This window comes from Trachurus trachurus, assembly GCF_905171665.1.
Source record: "Trachurus trachurus genome assembly, chromosome: 24".
Taxonomy (NCBI): Eukaryota; Metazoa; Chordata; class Actinopteri; order Carangiformes; family Carangidae; genus Trachurus; species Trachurus trachurus.
The window spans coordinates 2,701,719-2,729,557 of record NC_139910.1 but is presented as its reverse complement, the minus strand read 5'-3'; the positions used below and the strand labels follow the sequence as shown (position 1 = coordinate 2,729,557).

Genomic DNA, 27,839 nt, shown 5'->3' with positions numbered 1-27,839 from the left:
AGAAAGCCAACATTTCTATATTAAAAATGCTTTAAAAAAAAAATTCCTTTGCAATACTTCAATTTTGGAGATACTGATTTTTAGGTCTTCACTGAATGTTAGTCATAATTATTACTATTAAAATAAACTTAAGAAATAAAGACATGGGATGTTTCATTCAGTGTTTAATGGACATATATAATGTGTTAGTTTCACTTTTTGAATTGAATACATTCTACATCGCGGAGGCGACGTCTTTAGGGCTTCCTTCACCTCTGAAACGGGGCAGAGCGTTGCCGTCACACCGACTGCACGCGGATACGCGCCGCTTTAATGAGCGCGCATGTCGCGCGACTACATTGGCGGTAGGCTGTTATCAGTATAATCAGAGACAACCATGAATGAGTTCGCCTCAGTTTCACGTGATTGTCACTGTCAGCCTGTTAGAAAAACATTTTACTGACCCCAGCTGAGACGTTGAGACGCCCCCCCCCCCCCCCCCCCTCAAAAACAGAAACTCTTCGGATCTGAACGATTCACACAAGTCACCTAATTGGTCATGAAAAAAGCGAGTTTCGCTTTTCGGCGCGCTGTTTGCATCCCTGTTCATGATGACTGAGCGAGTAGGGAAACATAAAAGACAGGAGACAGACTGAGTCCTTGTTGTCTGCTGGTACCTGAGAGTCTCCAGTCTCCAGTCTGGATCCTTCAGTCCAGCAGACAGCAGCTTCTCTCCTGAGGCTCCTGGGTGATTGTAGCTCAGGTCCAGCTCTCTCAGATGGGAGGGGTTGGTACTCAGAGCTGAGGCCAGAGAAGCACAGCCTCTCTCTGTGACCAGACATCCTGACAGTCTGGAGATAGAAAATGTGATAGACTAAAGAGTCTTAGAAAATCATATCAACAGTAAAATCCTGCAGATGTTGAGCATCTTCACCAACAAGTTACAGAAGGATGTTGAAGATCAGCTGTCCAAAAAACAGCTGAATCCTGACCTGAGAGTCTCCAGTCTACAGTGTGGACTCTCCAGTCCACCAGACAGCAGCTTCCCTCCTGAGTCCTGCAGGTCGTTGTTACTCAGGTCCAGGTGTTTCAGACTTGAGGACTGGCAGCTGAGGACTGAGGCCAGAGAAGCACATCCTTCCTCTGTGACCAGACATCCTGACAGACTAGAGATAGAAAATATAATGAACCCCCAATTTTACAAAATCATGTGTACAGAGATGTTGAGAATCTCAACAGGCCGCTGAATATCTCAACAGATGTTGAGCATCATCACCAACAACTTACAGAAGGGTGTTAAAGATGTCTAACAAACATCTGTATCCTGACCTGAGATTCTCCAGTCCACAGAGTGTACTCTTCAGTCCACCAGACAGCAGCTTCACTCCTGAGTCCTGCAGGTTGTTGTTACTGAGGTCCAGGTGTTTCAGACTTGAGGACTGGGAGCTGAGGACTGAGGCCAGAGAAGCACATCCTTCCTCTGTGACCAGACATCCTGACAGACTAGAAATAGAAAATATAATGAACCCCCAATTTTACAAAATCATGTGTACAGAGATGTTGAGAATCTCAACAGGCCGCTGAATATCACAACAGATGTTGAGCATCATCACCAAGAACTTACAGAAGGGTGTTAAAGCTGTCTAACAAACATTTGTATCCTGACCTGAGAGTCTCCAGTCTGCAGTGTGTACCCTCCATTCCACCAGACAACAGCTTCACTCCTGAGTCCTGTGGGTTGTTGTTACCCAGGTCCAGGTGTTTCAGACTTGAGGACTGGGAGCTGAGGACTGAGGCCAGAGAAGCACATCCTTCCTCTGTGACCAGACATCCTGACAGACTAGAGATAGAAAATATAATGAACCCCCAATTTTACAAAATCATGTGTACTGAGATGTTGAGAATCTCAACAGGCCGCTGAATATCTCAACAGATGTTGAGCATCATCACCAACAACTTACAGAAGGGTGTTAAAGCTGTCTAACAAACATCTGTATCCTGACCTGAGAGTCTCCAGTCTGCAGTGTGGACTCTCCAGTCCACCAGACAGCAGCTTTACTCCTGAGTCCTGCGGGTTGTTGTTACCCAGGTACAGGTGTTTCAGACTTGAGGACTGGGAGCTGAGGACTGAGGCCAGATAAGCACATCCTTCCTCTGTGACCAGACATCCTGACAGACTAGAGATAGAAAATATAATGAACCCCCAATTTTACAAAATCATGTGTACAGAGATGTTGAGAATCTCAACAGGCCGCTGAATATCTCAACAGATGTTGAGCATCATCACCAACAACTTACAGAAAGGTGTTAAAGCTGTCTAACAAACATCTGTATCCTGACCTGAGAGTCTCCAGTCTGCAGTGTGGACTCTCCAGTCCACCAGACAGCAGCTTCACTCCTGAGTTCTGCAGGTTGTTGTTACACAGGTACAGGTGTTTCAGACTTGAGGACTGGGAGCTGAGGACTGAGGCCAGAGAAGCACATCCTTCCCCTGTGACCAGACATGCTGACAGACTGGAGATAGAAAATATAATGAACCCGCAATTTTACAAAATCATGTGTACAGAGATGTTGAGAATCTCAACAGGCCGCTGAATATCTCAACAGATGTTGAGCATCATCACCAACAACTTACAGAAAGGTGTTAAAGCTGTCTAACAAACATCTGTATCCTGACCTGAGAGTCTCCAGTCTGCAGTGTGGACTCTCCAGTCCACCAGACAACAGCTTCACTCCTGAGTCCTGCGGGTTGTTGTTACCCAGGTACAGGTGTTTCAGACTTGAGGACTGGGAGCTGAGGACTGAGGCCAGAGAAGCACATCCTTCCCCTGTGACCAGACATGCTGACAGACTGGAGATAGAAAATATAATGAACCCCCAATTTTACAAAATCATGTGTACAGAGATGTTGAGAATCTCAACAGGCCGCTGAATATCTCAACAGATGTTGAGCATCATCACCAACAACTTACAGAAAGGTGTTAAAGTTGTCTAACAAACATCTGTATCCTGACCTGAGAGTCTCCAGTCTGCAGTGTGGACTCTCCAGTCCACCAGACAGCAGCTTCACTCCTGAGTCCTGCAGGTTGTTGTTACACAGGTCCAGTTCTCTCAGACTAGAGGACTGGGAGCTGAGGACTTGGGACAGAGCTTCACAGCTTCTCTCTGAGAGGTTACAGCCACTTAGTCTGAAGAGGAATCAGGAAAACAAAAGTAAACAAATAATTCTATTTTTGTAATGACAAAAGAAGAAGATACAGTAAATGTAGATGGGTATATGTGCACATACAGAGCTTTAGTTGAAGCTTTGACCACTGGCAGCAGCCTCAGAAGAGCCTCATCTGAAGTAGAGTATTTCTTCAGGTCAAACACATCCATATCTTCTTCTGATGACAGTAAGATGAAGACCAGAGCTGACCACTGAGCAGGAGACAGTTTGTCTGTGGAGAGACGTCCTGATCTCAGGGACTGTTGGATCTGCTCCACTAGAGAACGATCATTCAGTTCATTCAGACAGTGGAACAGGTTGATGCTTTTCTCTGCAGAAGGAGTCCCTTCAATCTTCTTCTTGATGTACTGGACTGTTTTCTGATTGGTCTGTAAGTCACTTCCTGTCTGAGTCATAAGACCTAGTAGGAGAGTCTGATTGGTCTCCAGTGAAAGACCCAGGAGGAAGCGGAGGAACAAGTCCAGGTGTCCATTTGGACTCTGTAAGGCCTCGTCCACAGCACTCTGGTACAAATGTGATGATTTGGCTCTGAACAGTTTAAAAAGTTTAAATTTCTTTCTTGACATCAGGTTGCGTCCAGAGTTGATGAATGTCAGATGAACATGAAGAGCAGCCAGAAACTCCTGAACACTCAGATGGATGAAGCAGAACACCTTGGCCGCCTGGTACAGGCCTCTCTCCTCTTTAAAGATCTGTGTAAACACTCCTGAGTACTCTGAGGCTGCTCTGATATCGATGCCACACTCTGTCAGGTCTGTTTTATAGAAGATCAGGTTTCCTTTCTGCAGCTGCTCAAAAGCCAGTTTTCCCAGAGACTCAATCATCTTCCTGCTCTCTGGACTCCAGTCTGGATCTGTCTCAGCTCCTCCATCATACTTGACCTTATTCATTTTGGTCTGAACCACCAGGAAGTGGATGTACATCTCAGTCAGGGTCTTGGGCAGCTCTCCTTTCTCTGTGGTCTTCAACACCTCCAGAACTGTAGCAGTGATCCAGCAGAAGACTGGGATGTGGCACATGATGTGGAGGCTTCGTGAGGTCTTGATGTGGGAGATGATCTCTCTGGACTGCTCCTTATCTTTGAACCTCTTCCTGAAGTACTCCTCCTTCATTGGGTCAGTGAACCCTCTGACCTCTGTCACCATGTCAACACACTGAGGAGGGATCTGATTGGCTGCTGCAGGTCTTGTGGTTATCCAGAGGCGAGCGGAGGAAAGCAGGTTCCCCCTGATGAGGTTGGTCAGCAGCACGTTGACTGAGGTGGACTCTGTCTCATCAGTCAGGATCTCAGTGTTTTTGAAGTCCAGAGGCGGTCGACATTCGTCCAGACCGTCTAAGATGAAGATGACCTGGAGCTCATTAAAGCTGCAGATTCCTGCTGCTTTGGTTTCAGAGAAGAAGTGATGAACAAGTTCCACCAAGCTGAACTTTCTCTCTTTCAGCAAATTCAGCTCTCTGAAGGTGAAGGGAAATGTGAAGTGTATGTCCTGGTTGTCTTTGTCTTTGTCTTCAGCCCAGTCCAGAGTGAACTTCTGTGTTAAGACTGTTTTCCCAATGCCAGCCACTCCCATTGTCATCACTCTTCTGATTGGTCGGTCTCTTCCAGGTGGGGCTTTAAAGATGTCTTCTTGTCTGATGGTTGTTTCTGGTCTGTGTGGTTTCCTGTACACTGCTTCAATCTGTCTGACCTCATGTTCATCATTGACCTCTCCAGCCCCTCCCTGTGTGATGTAGAGCTCTGTGTAGATCTGGTTCAGAAGGGTTGGGTTTCCTGCTTTAGCGATGCCCTCAAACACACACTGGAACTTCTTCTTCAGGGCAGATTTGAGTTTACATTGGCAGCCAGTGAGAATCTCTGTATGAATAAAGGACCAATGATGTCAATGAGAAGTTATTATTGTAGTTATTGCATAGAAAACATGAATCATGAAAACTCATTCTCTTCATTCAGCAGGTTTTTATGAAATAATTGTTCCAAAGAGATCAATTCCTTGCCATGTTAGCATCATTGTGAACCTCTCCCAGAGGTCTTCATGTATTGTATTGCTTCTGAACACTTTTTTAATTTCTATTTTGACAGAACAGATTCTTGATCTCAAAAATAAGGTGTCATTCTGCGATTATATCAAGAGACAGAAGACACTGCGACAGTCTCAGTCAGAAGAACTATGGCAAGTTCTCCAAGATGCTTCAACAACCTGCCAGTCAAGTTCCTGGAAGAATTGTGTGCAGGTGTTTGGAGAAGAACTGGAGCTGTTAAGGATAAGCTGTGGTCACACCAGAGTGGGGTTGCACCAGTTTGGCGTATCTCTCTACTAAATTCAGGATTTAGTAATTACTAAACCGCTACTAAACCCTTAGTAATTACTAGCTAGTTTGCAACTAGTTGTTTACTAATTTCGGTTGCACCATAGTAGTGTATGCAATCCCGTATCCAGTAAATGTGTAAGTGGTTACTAGCAGGTTACTAGTCGCATTAAGTGACGACAACAACTTGGCTACCCAATCAGCGTGCGGAGCAGAATGTACACAGGAACAGCTGGGCACTTTTATTTTGAAGTGTGTCCCGCATCGACACATGCCACCACATCCAGGAAGCCGGCAATGTTGTGGTATTTCTGCCTGCACGGGCAGCTGCACGTACTCGTTGAGGTGCTCACACTGGCGGCGGCGCCACCTGACGCACAGTACCGTTGTACACTTGAATTGTGTCCCCAACCACATTCTGCATCGACCCCATAGAGAAGTAACGTAGCAACGGAGGTAGAGCTACGTTCGGACCCGTGCTAACGTTAGCATGTCCGTGATCCGCATTATGTGGTCGCGTATTTAAACGGTACCGACAGTAAATATCAAAGTCATCATATACATCTAAAGGGTGGATTCTGTCTCTCAAAACCCTTTTCCTAACGGCAGGTTCTCTGTCTTGTAAAGTAAACCTCTCTAAACGAGCCGTTAAGCGAGTTGTTGTTGTTTTTTCAGTTGGTTTTGATCCTGTGCCGACAAACTGTAACTAGTAAACAGTTACACAACCCCTAGGGTAGGTGTAAATATTTAGTAAACACTTAGTAATTACTAGCTCTACGTGCCATGCTCCATCCGGCATGCCATGCTCCATCCGGCAGGGGGACTGCCAACGGAAATTAGCCTATTGGCTATAATTGGGTGCATTTACATTTTATCCTTTTAAAATGTTCATTAATGTACACTGTCCCTCTTAAACAAATAAAGGAAATTAAATTAAATTAAATTAAATTCCTAGTAAAACTCGTGCAACCCATTGTAATTTAGGAATGACTAAATCTTGATTTAGTAAACACTTACACATTTACTAAGGTTAGTAAACACTTAGTGAGAGGTGGTGCAACCGGCACCAGATTATGATCTGGTGTAGGTTTCTTCTGTTGACTGAACTTTGTATGATGTATGGTTTGTATGATGGTGCCGCAACCAAACTACACAGCTGTTAAATGATTGGCTGTTCGCCTGTCACTCGTAGTGTCCAGTGATATTATAGGCTGTTTCAATGAACCCAACTGCCAAGTGGTTATTAACCCCTTGCGAAAGGGTTTGCATCGTCGCCTGCCGTGCAGGAGACAAGGGTTCGAACCCCACCTGGGGCAGTCCGTACCGAGAGAAACACAACGCAGAGGGCCAGATATGACATTGGCTACACCTGTTCCCGCGTCACTCCCTGATTTTCTGATTTACCGTCTCTGCTCCGATCGATCAAATGGTTTAGTCTGTCAGTCAGAGCGCCTTGTGTCTGTCAGGGTGCGGGTAGCAGGTGTGGAGGGAAAACACTCGAAGTCACACTAGAACAAAAATGCACAAAAACTGAACTACAAAATAAAACAGGAACTGAAGAAAAACAAGAGTCCAAAACAACAGAAAACCAAGCCACTGAATGACGGCAGTTTCAGGACCATGACATTGTCTGTCTGTCTGTCTTTCCATCTGTGTGTGTGTGTGTGTGTGTGTGTGTGTGTGTGTGTGTGTGTGTGTGTGTGTGTGTGTGTGTGTGTGTGTGTGTGTGTGTGTGTGTGTGTGTGTGTGTGTGTCTGTTAACAAATAAACAATGTTAATTTGTAGAATGGATCCAGTGGGGCATCACAGTAAAAGTAGTCATACAGTAATGTGTTAATTCCTGACAGGAGGCCTTATTACAGTTTTGGGGCAAAAAGCTGCATATCAGTATCGGTTATTGGAAATCACTTTGAGGAAGATGGACGTAAGCGTCTTGCGTTTCTATGGTGACGGCACAGAGATCTCAGCTGCCTACAGCTGCTGCTGTTATTGTTTTTAACAAAGATGAAAACAGCGCTTGAATGCTGAAAGGCAAAGCCCATGTGGCGCAGGCAGCAGCCACAAATAAGAGACACCAGTGTTGATGAGGTGCTGACAACAAGAATGACGAACTTAGAGAAGTGATGCCGCACACTCTTAGCCTTAATATAGGCCTGATGTTATAATTTATTGTGTTATTGCACAGCAGGCCCGGACTGGCCATCGGGAGAACCGGGAGGTTTCCCGAAGCGCCGGCCTATGATTGGCCTGCTGGCCTGCGTCTCTCTCTCTCTCTTTTTTTTTTAAGTCTGCCGGTCAGCCGGCGCCGCGGCTATCTGACTTTTTTTTTCTAAGTCAGAGAGGCAGGCCTGGCCAATCAGAGGCCACTCAGGCCAGTAGCATGTGAGGAGGACAAGGCAATTGGTTTGTTTTGATTAACACCCGCCCCAACAGTCCGTATCAACCACACAGACAGCGTGCGGAGAAAGGGGTGTGTGTGTGGTGTGTCTGGTACTTGCTGCCGTCGCGGTGTGTGTGTAGCGAGCGCCGAGCAGAGAGGGAGAGTCGAGGCTTCGACTATTAAACCATGGACCCCAACCCGGGTAAAAAAAAGAAAAGACGGTGCCGAGAGGGAGAGAGAGAGAAAAAGAAAGGCGCTGGAGGAGGATGCGGCCAAATGCCTTAAGTTGACAAATTTATTCAGCGCCCCCCCCAGCCAAGATACCTCTGCAAGTAAAAAACAACAACAACAAAAAACACTGGTTCTTGTCAGAAGGCTTTGAGGTCCAGGGACCTGGGTCCTTGAGGCTGTACACTTTTACACAGTAGGCTATAGGCCCTGGCCATGAAATTAAACAAGCCACTTTTTTATTTACTGTTATCATTCCATTATTATGTATATACATACAAGGGCAAATTAAGTGAGACATAGGCTACACTATCTGACTGTATGAACTATAGTGTATGGAAAAACACTGTAAGCATATGTTTGCTATTCAAAGGTGGTGATGGTGATGACATGAGTCCTGCTGGTACTTCAGGAGAAGCAGTGCAGAGCAGTTGGCAGAAGGTACAGAATCATTTCTAGAGCAACAACATGCAAGTTGCAGACATAACACCAACAGGCACTGCCATTTGACATTAAATGGCTCTCATTTGTAATACGGTAATAGCTGCCATTCTATTAAGCACTAGTGGTGTTGAATTTTGCTGTCTGTTGCTGACTTGCTGTTATGTATCCCAGCCCTATATGAGTCAATATTATGTGATTGCTTATTATACTCTCGGACTGTATTATACATTGCTTCTATCAGTGCGTGCATGTTCTGTGAACATGTATTCAAAGGCTGTCCCCTCATAGCTGATTAATTGTTTGATTTGGACTTTGTTGTCTTTGTTTATTGGGTTATATTGTAGGCTACACATAAAAATATATGCCAAAGAGGCAGTTGACATTCCACATGATATGACTTTTATGTAACCTTGGCACTGCGTTAAACCTTTTTTCTCTTCTAGTAAGTGTGGTAGTGGATTTTGCTGAGGATTGTTGTGTTACTGTATCTACCAGCCCGGCCCCAAACACAAAAGTTACTGTATATTCCTAACTTAGTTTGTACATAGGTCCCATATTTGAACGTCTATTTGGAATGCACTGTGTGTGTGTGTGTGTGTGTGTGTGTGTGTGTGTGTGTGTGTGTGTGTGTGTGTGTGTGTGTGTGTGTGTGTGTGTGTGTGTGTGTGTGTGTGTGTGTGTGTGTGTGTGTGCGTGCTAATGCATGTAGGTGTGGGCGTGAATGTGCGCGTGTGGGCAAGGCCAGGGTGGCCTGGTTACATGACTGACTCCTGGCCTGAAAAAGTCTCCCAGTCCGGCCCTGTTGCACAGACATGGCCAACGTTTCGACCTGGAGGTCTTCATCAGGGCAAAAGAACAACACAAAGGGACAGAGTTTAATGCGGGTGGCGAGTTGATGTGGTGGTTCATCGTTCTTGTTGTCAGCACCTCATCAACGCTGGTGTGCCTTATTTGTGGCCCCTGCCAGCGCCACGGGCGCATGACGTCTGTCCGACTACCCATTTCTCCGACCATACATTTCTTTATTTTTGCGTCCATTAGTCCGACCTCCCATTTCTCCGACTTAAGTAGCCCTAACCCTTAACCTTACCCTAAACCTAACCTTAACACTGTAGAACACATCATCAGATATGCAAGTAAAATAACAGGCACCACATAGTGATCCCTCTCAGACCTCCACACACAGGCAGTCAGACGTAAAGCCACCACCATCACGACCCCTCACACCCACTCCACAACTCTTTCCAACTTCTTCCCTCAGGCTGTCGCTACAGGCTCCCTTTAGCAAGGACAAGCTTAGGGAAAAAAATCATTCATCGCATCCGCCATCAACATCATCAATAATTCACTATGAAATCTTTTAATGTTTTTTTAAGGTTTTTATTCTGTTTTTACTTGTGTCATTCTGTATCTTACTTGTGTCATTCTGTATCTGTTTGTTGTTTGTTTTATGTTATGCTAAACTGTGTTTTTATGTTTCTTTTATGCGCACGTATGCACACGTTTAAGAAAAATTTCCACTGCTATGTGCAGGGGACAATAAAGGTTTTCTGATTCTGATTCTGAATGGGTAGTCGGAGAAATGAGCTGTCGGACTTTTGGGCAGTCAGACTGATGTATGCTCCCCCAGCGCCACACGGGCTTTGCCTTTCAGCAATCAAGCGCTGCCTTCGTCTTTGTTAAAAACAATAACAGCAGCAGCTGTAGGCAGCTGAGAGCTCTGTGCCGTAACCATGGAAACGCAAGACGCTTACGTCCATCTTCCTCAAAGTGAAGTCTCGAGAATTATGGGATATCACAAGACTAGATTAGGGCTCATTCGCAAAACACCTTTCAATGGAAACACCCACAAATAGCAACTGTACTTTTCCGAAATGTCAGAAAATCACTTTTATTTTGTGAAAATCCAAAATGGAAATGCATCTACAGACTGTAAATAGAGTGCCGAAGCGGAAGCAGGAAGTAACGTCGCCATGGGACCTCAATTTGGAAAAAGTCTCCATGTAAGTGAGCGGGAGTCAAAATTTTTGTTTGTGATCCGATTGAATTGTGTCATGAGAAAAAAATCTGACCTCTACCTGTTTAAAACATCATGTTTCTTGCCAAAAAATCAGCAGTTTGTCGTCATGACACTCTACTGACGATACCCTCAAGTAAAGTGTTACCAATATTTCTATAACATCACATTTTTGATCGAACTTACGTTTGGGTTCTGAGATGGGCTGTGTGAAATTTCCCAGTAGATCATTCCGATTAATCTTCCCCAGGATTGCTTTGGTGACTTTAACAGTGTTTATAGAGTAGGTCTGGGTCATTAGATCCACTGTGTCTGGTCCGTCTTTATTCTCCAGTTTAAGTTTTGGGATTGATGGGAGGTCTCCTAGGGCTCCTCTCTGACACAGGTACCACTTGAATTTTTTTAAATCATCGGCTTCCAAATCCTCCAAAGTATTCAAGAGTACCTCTGGAAGTGTCTCCATCTTTTTGCTGCAAGAGGAATGACAAACAGTTTAAAAATGGGTTTAGACTGACTAAATTCTGACTTAACTGTTTTTTTCTTTTTCTTTAAAATTTCTGTTTTATCGTGCGTCAATTTTTGCAGTTTACAGGGGTAAGAAGAGATGAACAGCTCCCAACAGGTAAACAGATGGTCAGATGGATTCAAACCTGTCTGAAACTCTGGTCGCCTCTCATAATGGTATCACACAGCTGAAGCAGAGCCACAAGCCGATTCCCCTGAACTCAGTGTTTTCCCTCTTTGAGTCTGTGTGAACCCATTGTGTGCCGTTGCCACTGGTTAAAAAATCCTAGTGGAAACACTGCACTTGAATCTCTTCTTTGAACAGCACAAATTGTCAAGGCAGTGTGGTTCTCCTTGTGCATTCTCTCAAACAGCTATTAGGTTGCAGGTTCTGGGTCAGACAGATGTATTTCCAACATATGTGAGTAAATAGCAAGACTTCTAAAATTACAGTTTGTATGACAATCTAAAAGCTGAAACTGGTTCATTTGTTCCAATGAACATTTGATCAGTAGAATTGGTACTTGAACCACAGACAGAGTTACTGACCTTCACTCTGCACTGTTAACTTCTACCTGATGTTTATCTCAGGGCTTTAATCACAACAGCAATTAGGATCTCCTGCAATTTACCAACTCTTTTATCAGTGATATTCCTTCACGATTTTCCCAAACGTCAAAAACGTAAGCCGGTTTTGCTCTTTGGTGCTTCCGGTTTCATTAGTCATGGTAAATGCATGGATTCTTTTTTTTCAGTGAAAACCTGTAAAATGCATGTATCATCACACCATCTTTTAACAATGTATATCGCACAAATTGACATCCGTGTTAAAAGCCAGCGTTAATAGATCCATGCGTTTACCGCAACTATGACTGAAAACTATGGAAACGTAAACGTACAATTCCATGCAAAACCGGCTTCCAGTTTTGACCAGAGATGATGTTTGGAAACTTGTGGATATCTTTACATTTTTTTTATATATGTATTTGTGCCGTCCAGCAGAATTTAACTGTATATTTCTACAATCACAATAAAGCCTCTCTGCTCTGTTCTTCTGATCTTGTTGTGAGAGACAACATCTTGTTGATTTAAATGAGTTATTCACTTTTATATATAATAGTAGTAAAACAATAATGCACTACCCTGTCACCCTGTCACATAAAAACCTCCTATCAGATAACAGCAGTATCTCCAGTGATCTGAGTCCTGGACAGTTAGAGATCCTCATCTCACCTTTGACCTCCGGTCTGGCTCTGCTCCCCACACAGAGTGGTTTCAGAGGGGTGGGCTACCTCCTCTCTGTCCTCACACTGAGCCATAGCTGAGCCTCCACCTGCAGGGAGAGCTGCACTCAGTCAGAACAACACGGTTTACACACCTGTCCACCACAGTGTCATTCTGCTTTCACCCAGCAGGAGGTGCTGAAGGAAGGAAAGTTCATATCCTTCTGACATCAAACTGTTCTTACTTGCATTAATGTGTTTATCCTCATAAAATCATTGAAACATGAATCAGCTGAGTGGTAGAACAAAGACGACACTCACCAGGTGAATTCAGACCCACATCCAGTCAGAGTCGCTCTTCCTTCACCTGTAGAGGAAACACAGAGAGAAGCATCAGCATCAGTCTCTAATCACTTCACAGTCAAAGTGAAGTAGAAAACAGGGAACTGCAAACAGGAAATGAGAGAAAGAGAGAAAAGCAACAGAACTTACAGACTTTCCCTCAGGACTTTAACATGTGAGGATCTTCATCAGTTTCTCCATCAGTCAGTGACAGTCGACTGGTCTCTAAGCTGCTGTCAAAGCAAAGTGAGGTGAAACAACACAACAGGAAGACTTTTCTGAGAAATCATGTGACACAACTGTGAACAGAGGGCGTGACTTTGTGGTTGACACAGCAAAATGTGCAAAGTGCAAAATGCAGCACGTCTCTGTCTGTCTCTGGGCTGGAACTGAGGAATAGTTCACCAAAAAGTGAAATTCAGTCATTATTGACTCCCCCTCATGCTGATGAATACTCCGGAGTAGTTTTTTATTCCTCTTTATTCCTCAAAGTGCATCTGGAGACCCGGGAGGCCAGTTCGTCGACCAACCAAAACTTTGTATGAGACTTTCTTTTATTTAGTGTACTCGTAACTCACAACATAAGACTGCATAATGATGTGAGTCGTAAGTGTAAAGGCCAGAAGCTCATGCTGTGTCATCACATTTTGTTTAAGCCACGCCCAGTGTGAAGTTTTTCTGTGCTGGGGAAGCTGGAAGTTAATTCCACCATGACTCATATGTGAGTGTGTGCTAGTCTCGAATAAACATGCTTAAAGAAGCTAAAGAATATTTCCTCCTTTGTCCGCAGCAGCTCAGCAGGTCTCAGACTGAGACACCAGAAATGTTCCCTTTCCTTTTTGCAACAGCAGCTCAGTAAACAACTAACGGCTTTATTAATAAAATATGTTATTGATTAGAACATCTGCTTTAAGGTACAGAAACACCAATCAATACTTAGTTTGTTGGATTCCAATATGAACGCTGACATATAACGTTTATACTGTTTATTCATGTAACTGAAGAACCTAAATGTTCTTATGAAGCTGCAGTGGATTTATCGTCTTCAAGGTCGTTCCAGTGTCACTTTTAATTAAACAGACAGGAACTGTGTCAGTCACATATAATAAACTTTACAGTTGGTCATAGTGAGGTCACAACAGGTAGATCTATGACTCCGCCCCCTTTTCTGTCTGCAGAGGAAACACAGAGAACAAAGATCAGACTCTTCAGACCTCAGCTTGTTTTATTATAATTATATTATCATATTACAGCTGTAATGAGTCAGAGGTTTATTGTTGTACAGATTCTCAATGTTGATTCGTGTTATGAGGTGTTTTATTGTTTTATGTTTTACATAAAGTAGCCTATAAATTATATCAGTGATTGGTGGTGCTGATAATTCAAGTTAATGTGTAATTGGACTTATTTTGTCTTCATGTATTTTACATCTCATGTAAGGCCTATATAATTTAAAAAAAAAATCTGAGGAAGAGTTTAAACCTGAGACTGAATAAATCTGGTCAAAGGATCACATAATAAGAAGCCTATTGGTAATGGTTACTATCTATTGTTAATAAGTTTAAAGGTCAAGGTCAAGGTTTTTTTTTATTAATACCAGCTGGTAAATTTGTTATGTAAATGAACATTGGTCATGAAGCTGTTCAGTCTTTTATGATGAATTTAATTACAATTTACAAACAACAAACATTTTCTTCAGTTTAACCTATAAAAGCTGAATACTCTTTATACTTAATGAGATCAGACTGATGCACCAACACTTTCATCTGAATATAACCATTGATTTATTCTATTAATTGATTTGGATCCTCTTCCTCAGGGTCACATATTTCAACATAACACTGAACAACAATTAAAAAATATAAAGATAAAAAAAAGAAATCTTGAATCGAAGCACTGGGAATCAGACCTGTTCATTTCTATTAACATCACAGTTTATCTTATTGATCCAAAGAAACAGTCACGTTTAGTTTCAATATTCTTTACATTAATTAATCTGATTATTTAATGTTTCATTAACTCTCCTCCTCTGTGTATTTACACCTGAACTCTCCTCACCTGAAGCCTCGAGCTGTGTCTCGTTTCACCTGAACCACACTGACACCTGCAGGTGAGCTGCTGCCACTGCAGCCACACGAACCACACACACACACACATGTGCTGTTTAGTTCATATCAACAAAACAGGGGATACATAAGCAAATGTATGAAATAATAACAGTGAAATCAGCAGAGGAACTATTGAATGTGAATATTTTGACATCACTAGTGAGCAGTTTTTGAAAACAGAGAGTAAAGTTCATACATTCTTTGCATTAGCTATTTGAATCTGTGTATGTTTTAAATACTGTAGCTCTTAATCTGTGTTGTTTTACAGTTTTCCTCCATTGGTTTGGCTCATTTATTTATCAAAAAACATGGACAAACATCCAAACCACTTGGCAACTGTTGACAAGAGAATAGTATTTCTCATTAATTTCATCACATTGCAAATCTCTTAGTATATATTTGCAAATGATTAAGTAAAGGTTTCCAGAGTTACAAAAAACATGAATGTGTTATTAACATGATTCTGAACAGATTCAAATAGAAAGGAAAGTGAAACCTCGTCCACCACCAACATTTAAAGCACAGGACTGAAGCTGCTGTCACTTCCACAGACTCTCCATCCTACACATCAACCAGAGACACTGAGGAACCAGGGAAGGCCCTGAACCCAAACCCAGGACACAGAGGTTGAGTGAAGGTGGTGTTGAAGGTGTAGAGGTGGATCAGTCTGTTAGAGGAGACTCTGTAGAAGGACAGAGAGCCAGCAGGCCAGTTCACATACACTGCTACTCTCTTAGAGACAGAGGAGGAGGACGAGGAGGAGGAGGAGGAGGAGATTGGTGTTTCTCTCTGGTTGTGCATGACAGAATAACGATCATCATGACAGACCAGACTCCAGGACTGATCATTTGCTCCAAACCAACAGTCATCACTGTTTCCTTTCCTTCTGATTCCTCTGTAACTCACTGATATTTCAACCCATCCTCTCCACTCCACCTCCCAGTAACATCGACCAGTCAGAACAGTTGAACACAGCAGCTGAGGACAGTTGTCAAATCTGTCTGGATGATCAGGATATGACTGATCCTCTGTCACACATGTCACCGTCCTGTTGTTGTCAGACAGTTTGAGTTCTCTGTTCACTGTGTTCATGTCCACTTCCAGTTTACAGGCGTCTGATGGAGAGAACAAGACACAACACAGCTGCAGTTCATCATCTGATGGTTCATTGATTGATTATTGAATCAACGTTGTATTTAAAGACAAACTGACAGAGAGCTGCTGTCTGATCATTAGTCACATTAAATCCACACTTACACCTCCAGGGAGCAGGTTTTAACCTGTGCTCTCCACCATGGTCCAGCCTGGAGGAAGAAACACAGTCAGAGTGATTTTATATCTAAACTGTTCAACATGAAGCAGTTTGTCAGAAGAAGAAGAAGAATCACCACTGGTCTTCTCTGTGTTTTCATTGATGTTCCTCGACAGAAGGGGAATTGTAGGTCTCTAAAGTCGTCTCTTATAATGAAGTGAATTTACATCTAAACCAGTGAAGTGTTGACTGACTGTTCACAGATCAGTTTAACAGCAGATTCTATGTGTTTACTGTCATTTACAGAGCTGTGAAAAAGGATTTGCTCTGCTCCTGATTTCTTACTTTTTGCATATTTGTCACACTTAAATGTTTAAACCAACACTAAGGAACTTTTCAACCTTCATATAATATTTTCATAACTTTTGTGATGGTACATCGACTTACAACAGGTTGAATGACACCTCTGTCATGGCCTGAGGGGGTCTGTATCATTATGGTCTGTATCGCCTTCACTGGCATTAAGCAGCTTTGAGGAGCATGGTGGGAACCTGGCTCTCACTTAAAGCAGATATCAGCTTCACGGCCGTTTCGGCTAATGCTGCGTTCAAGGCAGGCTTTTGAAACCGTAAGTTACAGCTTCAAGTCACAACTCTCTCTCCTCATTGGATAACACTTGTATCCCACAAGGAAAATTTTCTCCTCGGGTTACAGCAGAGCAGAGTGACGGAGAGACTCGTGTTTAGGCTGAAATACTTCATGTAAGTGATTGCTGACGGAAAATAGGACTATTTAGGACTTATATTAACAAAAACATTCCACTGATATCTGCTTTAAGTTTCACTTTCACTTTCGCGAGTCACGACGAGGAGGGAGCAGGCGATGCAGCACCTTTGCGTCGGATTGTGTATGTGTGTTTACTGTGAAATGATCCACTGGTGACAGAAACTTAGTTTGGACGTCTTCTGTTAATTTCCATGCACCAGGAGATCAGGATGTTTACGGCGCTACGCGTTGGTGCTCATGGGAGATGGAGTCTTCCTTCAGGCAAAACACTACCGCTTTGGGCCACTGGCGCCGCCAAACTCAACTAAAACTAAAAGTTCTTTAGTACTGCTTTACAGTAAGATCATCAGACAAGTTTTAACATTAGACAAAGATAACCCAAAATAAAAATAAGTGAGTTCTGACTTTTTTCTCAGAATTCTCCAGAGACCAAGCTCCAGCCCAGTCTCCCTGCTCCTCTCACCCACACATGAGCGTAGTTTATCCAAACGACCCCTGTTTTTTCTATTACATCACATGCTCCTAAATTGTGCAGCTTAGGCTAACAATAACATGTTATAAGTCATAATAAGACCACAAAGAAATAAAATGGAAATAACATTTAATATTTGTGATATTTGTGAACAGTGTTATATTAAAATATACTATCAAAGCAGAAGTAAGCGATCCGGTCGTTTTGGGTAATGCTGCGTTCCAGGCAGGCTTTTGAAACAGTTCAGTTCAGTTCAGTTTAGTTTATTTCATGTCCCCAAAGGGCAATTTGGATTGCAGCTCATAGAATCACATAAAGGTAAAAAACATACAACACAAAGACATATAGTGACATAGAAACTCATCATTATAAATAACAATATGAATAAAATATGCTTTGTGTGTACGTTCTTGCAAGAACAAAAAAAAAAAAAAGAGCTTGTTGAGAATGTCTTCCATACTGTTGTACTGTCCGCCTTTGCATTATACCATTACTTTAGTTTTGTTATGGTTACTCCTGTCATGTTCTGTTTGACAGAGTCAAAGTCTGTATCTATTTTTTGTGGCCCGAGGGACGCACAGGCGAAGGCCTGATGGGAGGAGCCTGTACTCTGAGCACAAGGGTATGGGCATCCTCTGAGCGAATGGACAGAGCTTTGATGAGCACCTGTCTATTAAATATGTGGTCCAGGCCATCAAACTGGTAAAGGTAAAGGTAAAGTTACTTTATTTGTCACATATACAGCTAGTACAGTGAAATTCTTTCTCTGCATTTAACCCATCCCTGAGGAGCAGTGGGCAGCCACGGTGCAGCGCCCGGGGACCAACTCCAGATTATGAGCCAGTGCTTTTGGTCAGGGGCACTGACTGGAGGATCAGGCTAGCTGGCATGTTTTTAGTGGTGGGGGAAACCGGAGCACCCGCAGACACGGGGAGAACATGCAAACTCCACACAGAAAGGACCTGGGCGGCCGGGGATTCGAACCCAGGACCTTCTTGCTGTGAGGCAACAGTGCTAACCACTGTGCCACCGTGCCGGATGCCTGCAACCTTAGAGGCCACTTTCACAATTCTTCCGAGGGAATTCTTATCTCTGATGCAAAGATTGCCGTACCAGCAGACAATGGAAAAAGAGATGACAGACTCAATATAGGCACAATAAAACATTTTCATCTTGTCCACATGAAACCTGGCCAACTTCCTCAAGCAGTATAGGCGCTGCTGGCCTTTCTTACATAACATTTCAGTGTTGAGGTCAAATTTCAGTTGATCGTCAATTATTGTACCCAGGTATTTATACCTGTTTACAAATTCGACTTTCTCACCGTTTATGACACTGTTGGATGGGTACGCCTGAAATCGATGCAGATCTCTTTTGTTTTTGTTACATTAAGTTGCAAGAAGGAGTCATTACACCAAGACAGAAAGTCATCAAGAACAGGACCATGACTGTCCTCATCATCATGTAGCAGGCTGACAGTAAGTGAATCATCGGCATACTTAATGATGGATCTGTTTATGTGACGGCTGCGACAGTCATTGGTATATAGAATATACAAGAGGGCAGATAATACACAGCCCTGAGGCGAGCCGGTGGAAGATGACAAGGTGCTGGACAAAATCCCATTAACTCTTACTCGTTGAGATCTATTTGTTAAGAAATCAAGAATCCAGCCTACCAGACATAGATCCAAACCAAAAAAGTCAACTAGTTTTCTAGCTAGGACATGTGGCTGGATAGTGTTGAATGCTGAAGAAAAATCAATAAAAAGCAACCTGGCGTGATTTTTACTACCCTCTAAGTGTTTGACATGAGGTTAAGAAAAGTGGCAGTTGCATCTTGAACGCCCCTGCCAGCTCTATATGCAAACTGGAGAGGGTCTAGCAGGTTCTCAGTTTTGACCACAAGCTCTGCTTTAATTAATTTTTCAAACTGTTTCATAACCAAGGAGGTTAGAGCCACCGTTCTGAAATCATTAAGTGTTTTTGGGTTGCTGATTTTAGCAACTGGCACAACAGTAGATTGCTTCCAGAGAGAGGGTACCCTTTGCTGTGTGAGAGATAAGTTAAATATATAGTTAAAAATGGGGCCTAACTGTTCGGCACAGGTCTTTAAAAGGCGACCATTAATGTTATCCGGGCCAGGGCTCTTCTTAGGTTTACACCCTTTAAAACACTTGATAACACTTAGTTCATTGAAAAAAGGATTCAAAGGAGGAGCTGACAGGAGCCTATTTTTAAGCTCAGAACGATTACTGCTAAATCATGATTGTCAAATCTACCATAAAAAGCATTAAGGCTCTCAGCCAGATGGTGATCAGAGTTATAATTGGGCAACAAGTCCCTTCCTCTACTACTGTTGTTCAGTCCTGTGATTGTTTTCATGCCCTCCCATGCTGAGCCCAGATTATTTGCTCTGAGTTGGGCTTCTATTTTGTTCTTGTATCTCATTTTTCCAGCTCTGACTTCTCTCTTAATTTCTTTTTGCAAATTGCACAGTTCTAATTTATTACCCTCCCTGAAGGCTTTATTCTTCTTGTGTAGAAGTGTTTTAAGAGACTTCGACACCCATGGTTTAGAGTTAGGATATACTCTGACATTTTTACTGTAATAGGGATGACAATGCTTTCACAGTATGAAGTCCAGCTATTGTGACGGCATCTGTCAGTTCATCTATGTCGGCCGAGGATTCAATGAACATGTCCCAGTCTGTAGAATCGAGGAGGCCTTGAAGAGTCTGGCATGCATTACTGTCATTCCAGTCCTTAAAACTAATGTTCTGCACTTTGCCTCTTTTTAATGCAGTGCGATACACGGGAATGAGATGCACACAGTTATGATCGGATGCACCCAGGGGCGGGAGGGATAATGACTTATATGCCTCTCTGACATTGACACAACATTTGTCAAGGATCTTATTGCTCCTGGTGGGGCATGTGACATATTGGAAAAAGTCTCTCAGAGTTTTATTCAGTGAGCAGTGGTTCATGTCGCCAAGGATGATCGGAAACCGTAAATTACAGCTTCATGTCACAACTTACGACTTTGTAGCGTTCCAGGCAACCCACTCGCGTTTTTCCGACCTGTTTTACCTGTGAAAGTCACTATAACGGCCACTTGTAACTTCTGACCCATGAACTCGTACCAGATCGAACTGGTACGACTTCACAGGTCGGAAAAACACGGGCTGCCTTGAACGCACCATAACAGTCCTCGTCCCTACGTCACCACATTCACGCGCATCCCTTGGCTGCACACACAGCCCTGCATGCCGTTCTCTCTCCTCATTGGATAAAAACTGTAGGATAAGAGAAAAGTTTTCTCCTCGACTCAGAGCAGAGCAGAGCAGAGTGACTGACAGACCCGTGTTTCAGACCAAACACTCTATAGAAGTGATTGCTGTCGGAAGATAGAACTATTTAAGACTTATATTAACACAAAAATATCACTTACTTCTGCTTTAATATTATGTTACATGATTATAATATAATAATATTTACATTATTAATACAATAATATTACATTGTTTTTAATTTCAAAAAAGAGGAATGAATTTATATTAAAATATCTTGTCAAATTTTCATTTTTAAAAAAGTTTATTGAATTTACAATTGATGTTAAACTGCCAGAGGGCGCTGCTGCTGCTGTCATTGTCTTTGTCGTTGTATCTTTTATCTTTTATTTATTGCACTTTTTCTTTTTTTTACTGTATGTTTTTAAATGACATTACCATAGTTTTTAACTACAGTTTCTATTTATTGTACTTATTTATTTTTATTTATCTTAGTGGGCTGGCACGGGACCAGGGCATCGAAATTTCGTTCATCCCATGTTTTTAACATGTGTTGTATGACAATAAAGAGACGTTTGACCTTTGACCTTTGATGTTCAGTCATCATCAATGGGTTTCTGTCTCAACTGTACACATATGGGGTATGGTTGAGACTAGCCTCGTAAACCAGCCGCTCCCGGAAACGCAATTCATTTCATTTCTGATGGAGAGTCTGGCCTCATCCCTGTTGTAAGCGTTTGGCCTGAAACCCTCAGAAGGCCGAGCCAATCAGCGTCGCCGCTGTGATTGACACAGCACTTTGGTAAAGGTAAAGGTACTTTATTTGTCACATATACAGCTAGTACAGTGAAATTCTTTCTCTGCATTTAACCCATCCCTGAGGAGCAGTGGCCAATCAATATGTATTTCTAGTCCCTTGTTTTGTACTTTGTTATTTTCTGTTGAACTGGATTCCTTGTTTACCCCCTGTCCGAGACTTAGGCTCGTTGACTCTTTTGTTGCTACTTTGTTTCCGTTGTACATTGATTTCCTTTTATTAACCTTTTTCTAAATAAATACTTTTGCCAATTGAGTCTGCATTTGGATCCTCCTATTTAAAACGTAACACATTTAAATATTTAAATGTGACAAATAAACAGAGGCCTTATGCTGCAGACTGTAAAGTCCCTGATAAATCAAAATCAAATGATTTGACTTGAGAAAAAAATTTTAAATTATAAGTTGAGGTTCACGGAGAATAAATGTTCCTGTGTGTCATTTCTGTCAAAGTATTTTTCTTAAAATGTTGTTGAATTAATCTGTGTCTGATCTTTGTTTGTATTTAAAATGTGTCACAATGAAGAAAATATATTTTTAAAAAAAGGTGCCTGAGGTGAAAATAGACTTGAAACCAAAGTAGTGAACAAATTCAAACATTGGCCTGATAATGGCGCTAGATGGGAAGTCAGAGGACAGGGATGACAGAGAGAACTGGGGGGTAAGCCCCCCTGCATAAACGTGGTGACGTTGGAGAGCAAAGTTGTGAGGCTGGACACATGAAGAACTTTGTGCTTAGTCGCAGTAAGGCTAAGGATAAGTAATGCAATGACCTTGGTCACATTACAACAGTTTCTGTTGATGGAGGCTGTCTCACCTGACTGTAAGTAATGAGTGTAATGGTTTTCAGTGTCCTACAGGACATCATTACTACATAATTTATCACAGGAGGAGGATGAACCATATCTGTTGCTATGGAGACTAGGGGTGTAACGGTATGGGATTTTACAGTACGGTACGGTAACGGTATTAGTACAGTATACCGCGGTACTTCACGGTGACGGTATTAAAATTAAAGTACATGCTTTATGTAAAGTAATACAACTTATATTTGGTTTATACTTAAGTGTCAGCAAAATGTAATTATTTATATTCAGTCACTAAAGTCTCTCTCTCTCTACACAGAGACATGTCTGTGTACACACACACACACACACACACACAGCCTCTATTATGCATCTCTCCGTGCATCTATCTATTATACTCCATCTTTCTCTCTCTCCTTCTTTCCTTCAATCTCTCTCTTTCTTTCGTCTTTATTTTCTTTGGCATGACGTCACGTACTGATTAAGTTCGGCTTGTGCTTGTGGCTTCATGGAGCTAACACTAACATGCCACACACACACACCATGGATCTTTTATAAGGTAATGTAATACGTCATGACACACACACGCCTTCATGTTTTGGAACCTTTATTCATATGTGTGTGTCTGTGTCTCTGTGTGTGGCCGTGTTAGCGTTAGCTCCGTGTTAGCGTTAGCTCCCTGTTAGCGTTAGCTCCGTGTTAGCACTAGCCCAATGTTAGCAGGTAGCAGGGCTTAGCAACACTGCTCTTCGACCACGAGCCAAACCCCCCCTCCTTCCCTCCCTCCACTCCCTCCAACAACGTGTTTCTATGGTTTCCTTCGGCTTCAAACAATCACGATTTGTGATTGGTCTGCAAGCTACAGGCACCGGAGCCGATCTGAAAGCCCGTTGTAAACAAAAGCATGTGTGCACAGTGACATGTGCCTCCCAGAACTGTGGGGGAGCTCTGGAGAGGGAAAAAAAGAGAAACCAACGAAGGAGCGAGCTATTTCCGGCCGACTTGCATGTGAACGTGAAGTGAAATGTTTTGAGTTCCCGACGTGTAAGTGGAGTTAATATTAAAATAATTAATTAATTACCGTCACCGTGAGCTTGAAAATCTCACGGTGTCACCACCGTGGCTTTACACCACCGCGGTATACCGAAGTACGGTATACCTTTACACCCCTAATGGAGACTGAGGGGCCTACAGAGGTTTACTGTACATCTTCAATATTATGTATTTCTGTTCCCTCTGCCCTACATGAAAACCTGCACAGTCTTACAGTCAAGTCGTTGTCTTGTTGATGTGTTTACTGACTGTGTGTTATAAAGAAAAGCTGCTGTTGGTGAAGAATCAAATGGCAAAACATAAAATCTGTTCCAATGATAACAAAAATTCACAATGTGGAATATAAAATGATAAGGGAAATTATAGACTGCAGGGTTTCTGCTATGTACAGTAAGCAGCAGCACTCTGTTTATCAATAAACAACATCTGAGGTTATTAATGTCAACGAGTTATGATTTTTATCTGATTTACAAAAGTCAAAACATTGTCAAAACAGCTAACGTGTCTTTTTCTCTATTTGGTCAAAGACTTGAGAGGACCCATGTGTTTGTGAATTCAGGCCAACTCACTGCTCTGAACACAACTAAGGGAAATCAGACGTCTTTCATCAGGGATGCAAACGGGTCGGGAGGGGGGGGGGGGGGGGGGGGGGGTGCTCACCATTAACAAATAAGTACATTACAATATCACGGAAAAGGCAATTCCCAGTAGTTCAACCCCAACCAAGTATTGAGTGCATATAGATGGACATAGTTTTCAGAAAGCCAACATTTCTATATTAAATATGCTTTAAAAAAAAAATTCCTTTGCAATACTTCAATTTTGGAGATACTGATTTTTAGGTCTTCACTGAATGTTAGTCATAATTATTACTATTAAAATAAACTGAAGAAATAAAGACATGGGATGTTTCATTCAGTGTTTAATGGACATATATAATGTGTTAGTTTCACTTTTTGAATTGAATACATTCTACATCGCGGAGCAGTAGCGTAGCCAGAAAAAAGACATTGGGTGTGCACCTGCAAAGACTGGGTGTGCCAAATTTATTTTCAACAAACTGAGCGTTACACCTCCATAAATATTCAAAAGAATTCCAACATTATATGTTGTGTGCGTTCTCATCAGTAATAACAAACCATGTGTTATTCGCTCTCAACAAGCCATAGGCCTTTAACAAGCATCAGACATAGACTGCACATAATAACTTGGGTTTAACAGTCGCATCATAAGCCTGTAAGATCATCTTATCTTCTAATCTATATGCAACGCTGAGTAAAAAAAACTGCTTAGTAACTGCTCTTATAGTCAACAGGTCTAAACATTCACACATATGACGTGCTCAAATAAATCAATAACAAAGTCCTAAAAAAAACACACTTTTGCGTGTCTGGTTAGCGCACACACAATAGGTGATCTACTAAGAGTAACACGCTAAATGACAACACGCGCAAACCGCAGTATTTAAATGAGGGTTTTGCGTGTAACCGTTTCCGCCATGGAGAGTGTGGACAGAGAGCTGGATGGATACAAACGCAGAATAAAATTTTGATCCGACGCATTAATAGAGAGAGGGACAAATATTGTGGAAAAATTGTGGAGCTGCAGCAGAAGAAACGGTGGGAGATTATCAATGAGAAAGTTAAAATGTGGTTGGTAGAACAAGAAGAGAAGAGATGAAGTGAAGAGAAGATGGGGAGATATAGGTATGCGGCAAAGAACAAAAGAAGATTTGAGTTTATAATAAAACCTCAGCAAACGAGGGAGAGCTGCTCTGATCAGTGTTGAGCAGCATCTGAGCAGGTAACTGGGAGACCTGCTGTCATTCATTGAGCTGGAGCTGCGCGCTATGGCACAGAGCTCAGGTGGGACACTCAGGCCACACTCGGGTCTAAACGCGTTGACCAGAGGGATCACGGACGGAGTGAAGGCGGCGGTGACGTCTCTCAGCCCCGGTCCCTGAACTGAGCAGCCAGGTACTGGAGAGGGAGGAGAGGAGAGGAGCGCACTGGACGAGAGAGATGCGGCGTGCGTAACGGCGCTTAAATGACTTTGATCGCATGATCAACAAAGCTATCTAACCATCTGAACACAACTACTGGGCTCATCATTCATCACATATGATTATGTAACAGCTTGGCCTGATGCTTTTATATCGCAAAGCAGAAGAGGACAACGATATCGCTGTTTACCTGTGCGCACTGCGCAGCTCTCAATTTAAAGGGCAAGACGGCGTGGCTTGGCCTTGAACTCGTTAATTATTCCATTAGTCCAGTTTCTCCGTGAGCCGGTGCAGGTGTCGCAACGCATCACCTGACGGCAATTTTTTACAAATGTATTGACTGATCGATAACATGTTAGTAGCTATAGACTATAACAAAAACAAAAAATGCATCAAATTTTTGGGTGTGCCAGCTTCCTCTGTGGGTGGCACTGGCACACCCTGGCACACCCGTGGCTACGCCAGTGTCGCGGAGGCGACGTCTTTAGGGCTTCCTTCACCTCTGAAACGGGGAAGAGCTCCGTGGAAACATCTGCCTGACACAGCAACGTAGGGAACCGTGCATGCCGTCACACCGACTGCACGCGGATACGCGCCGCTTTAATTAGCGCGCATGTCGCGCAACTACATTGGCGGTAGGCTGTTATCAGTATAATCAGAGACAACCATGAATGAGTTCGCCTCAGTTTCACGTGATTGTCACTGTCAGCCTGTTAGAAAAACATTTTACTGACCCCAGCTGAGACGTTGAGACGCCCCCCCCCCCCCCCCCCCCCTCAAAAACAGAAACTCTTCTGATCTGAACGATTCACACAAGTCACCTAATTGGTCATGAAAAAAGCGAGTTACGCTTTTCGGCGCGCTGTTTGCATCCTTGTTCATGATGACTGAGCGAGTAGGGAAACATAAAAGACAGGAGACACACTGAGTCCTTGTTGTCTGATTGTACCTGAGAGTCTCCAGTCTCCAGTCTGGATCCTTCAGTCCAGCAGACAGCAGCTTCTCTCCTGAGGCTCCTGGGTGATTGTAGCTCAGGTCCAGCTCTCTCAGATGGGAGGGGTTGGTACTCAGAGCTGAGGCCAGAGAAGCACAGCCTCTCTCTGTGACCAGACATCCTGACAGTCTGGAGATAGAAAATGTGATAGACTAAAGAGTCTTAGAAAATCATATCAACAGTAAAATCCTGCAGATGTTGAGCATCTTCACCAACAAGTTACAGAAGGATGTTGAAGATCAGCTGTCCAACAAACAGCTGAATCCTGACCTGAGAGTCTCCAGTCTACAGTGTGGACTCTCCAGTCCACCAGACAGCAGCTTCCCTCCTGAGTCCTGCAGGTTGTTGTCACTCAGGTCCAGGTGTTTCAGACTTGAGGACTGGGAGCTGAGGACTGAGGCCAGAGAAGCACATCCTTCCTCTGTGACCAGACATCCTGACAGACTAGAGATAGAAAATATAATGAACCCCCAATTTTACAAAATCATGTGTACAGAGATGTTGAGAATCTCAACAGGCCGCTGAATATCTCAACAGATGTTGAGCATCATCACCAACAACTTACAGAAGGGTGTTAAAGATGTCTAACAAACATCTGTATCCTGACCTGAGATTCTCCAGTCCACAGAGTGGACTCTCCAGTCCACCAGACAGCAGCTTCACTCCTGAGTCCTGCAGGTTGTTGTTACTGAGGTCCAGGTGTTTCAGACTTGAGGACTGGGAGCTTAGGACTGAGGCCAGAGAAGCACATCCTTCCTCTGTGACCAGACATCCTGACAGACTAGAGATAGAAAATATAATGAACCCCCAATTTTACAAAATCATGTGTACAGAGATGTTGAGAATCTCAACAGGCCGCTGAATATCACAACAGATGTTGAGCATCATCACCAAGAACTTACAGAAGGGTGTTAAAGCTGTCTAACAAACATTTGTATCCTGACCTGAGAGTCTCCAGTCTGCAGTGTGGACCCTCCATTCCACCAGACAACAGCTTCACTCCTGAGTCCTGCGGGTTGTTGTTACCCAGGTCCAGGTGTTTCAGACTTGAGGACTGGGAGCTGAGGACTGAGGCCAGAGAAGCACATCCTTCCTCTGTGACCAGACATCCTGACAGACTGGAGATAGAAAATATAATGAACCCCCAATTTTACAAAATCATGTGTACTGAGATGTTGAGAATCTCAACAGGCCGCTGAATATCTCAACAGATGTTGAGCATCATCACCAACAACTTACAGAAGGGTGTTAAAGCTGTCTAACAAACATCTGTATCCTGACCTGAGAGTCTCCAGTCTGCAGTGTGGACTCTCCAGTCCACCAGACAGCAGCTTCACTCCTGAGTCCTGCAGGTTGTTGTTACTGAGGTCCAGGTGTTTCAGACTTGAGGACTGGGAGCTTAGGACTGAGGCCAGAGAAGCACATCCTTCCTCTGTGACCAGACATCCTGACAGACTGGAGATAGAAAATATAATGAACCCCCAATTTTACAAAATCATGTGTACAGAGATGTTGAGAATCTCAACAGGCCGCTGAATATCTCAACAGATGTTGAGCATCATCACCAACAACTTACAGAAAGGTGTTAAAGCTGTCTAACAAACAT

At 43.0% G+C, this 27,839-nt stretch overlaps 2 protein-coding genes across 2 annotated transcripts in view; both read right to left on the bottom strand.

Moving 5' to 3' along the window:
• Positions 1-10,886, bottom strand: part of LOC311007090 (protein NLRC3-like) — a gene marked incomplete at its 3' end in the record, with an annotated part of 35,709 nt that extends 24,823 nt beyond the window's left edge. The window contains exons 1-7 of the mRNA XM_084000177.1: positions 10,771-10,886; positions 3,269-5,063; positions 2,994-3,167; positions 2,739-2,830; positions 1,674-1,769; positions 972-1,095; positions 657-830 (exon numbers count right to left, since the gene is read on the bottom strand). Of these exons, the coding sequence (XP_083856303.1) occupies positions 657-830; positions 972-1,095; positions 1,674-1,769; positions 2,739-2,830; positions 2,994-3,167; positions 3,269-5,063; positions 10,771-10,882 (2,567 nt within the window). The 5' untranslated portion in view covers positions 10,883-10,886. The remainder of the gene's footprint in view (positions 1-656; positions 831-971; positions 1,096-1,673; positions 1,770-2,738; positions 2,831-2,993; positions 3,168-3,268; positions 5,064-10,770) is intronic.
• Positions 10,887-15,322: 4,436 nt separating this feature from the next.
• Positions 15,323-27,839, bottom strand: part of LOC311007088 (uncharacterized protein) — a gene marked incomplete at both ends in the record, with an annotated part of 49,041 nt that continues 36,524 nt past the window's right edge. Inside the window, 5 exons of the mRNA XM_084000175.1 lie at positions 15,323-15,876; positions 16,019-16,065; positions 26,189-26,362; positions 26,504-26,627; positions 27,164-27,301. Of these exons, the coding sequence (XP_083856301.1) occupies positions 15,323-15,876; positions 16,019-16,065; positions 26,189-26,362; positions 26,504-26,627; positions 27,164-27,301 (1,037 nt within the window). The remainder of the gene's footprint in view (positions 15,877-16,018; positions 16,066-26,188; positions 26,363-26,503; positions 26,628-27,163; positions 27,302-27,839) is intronic.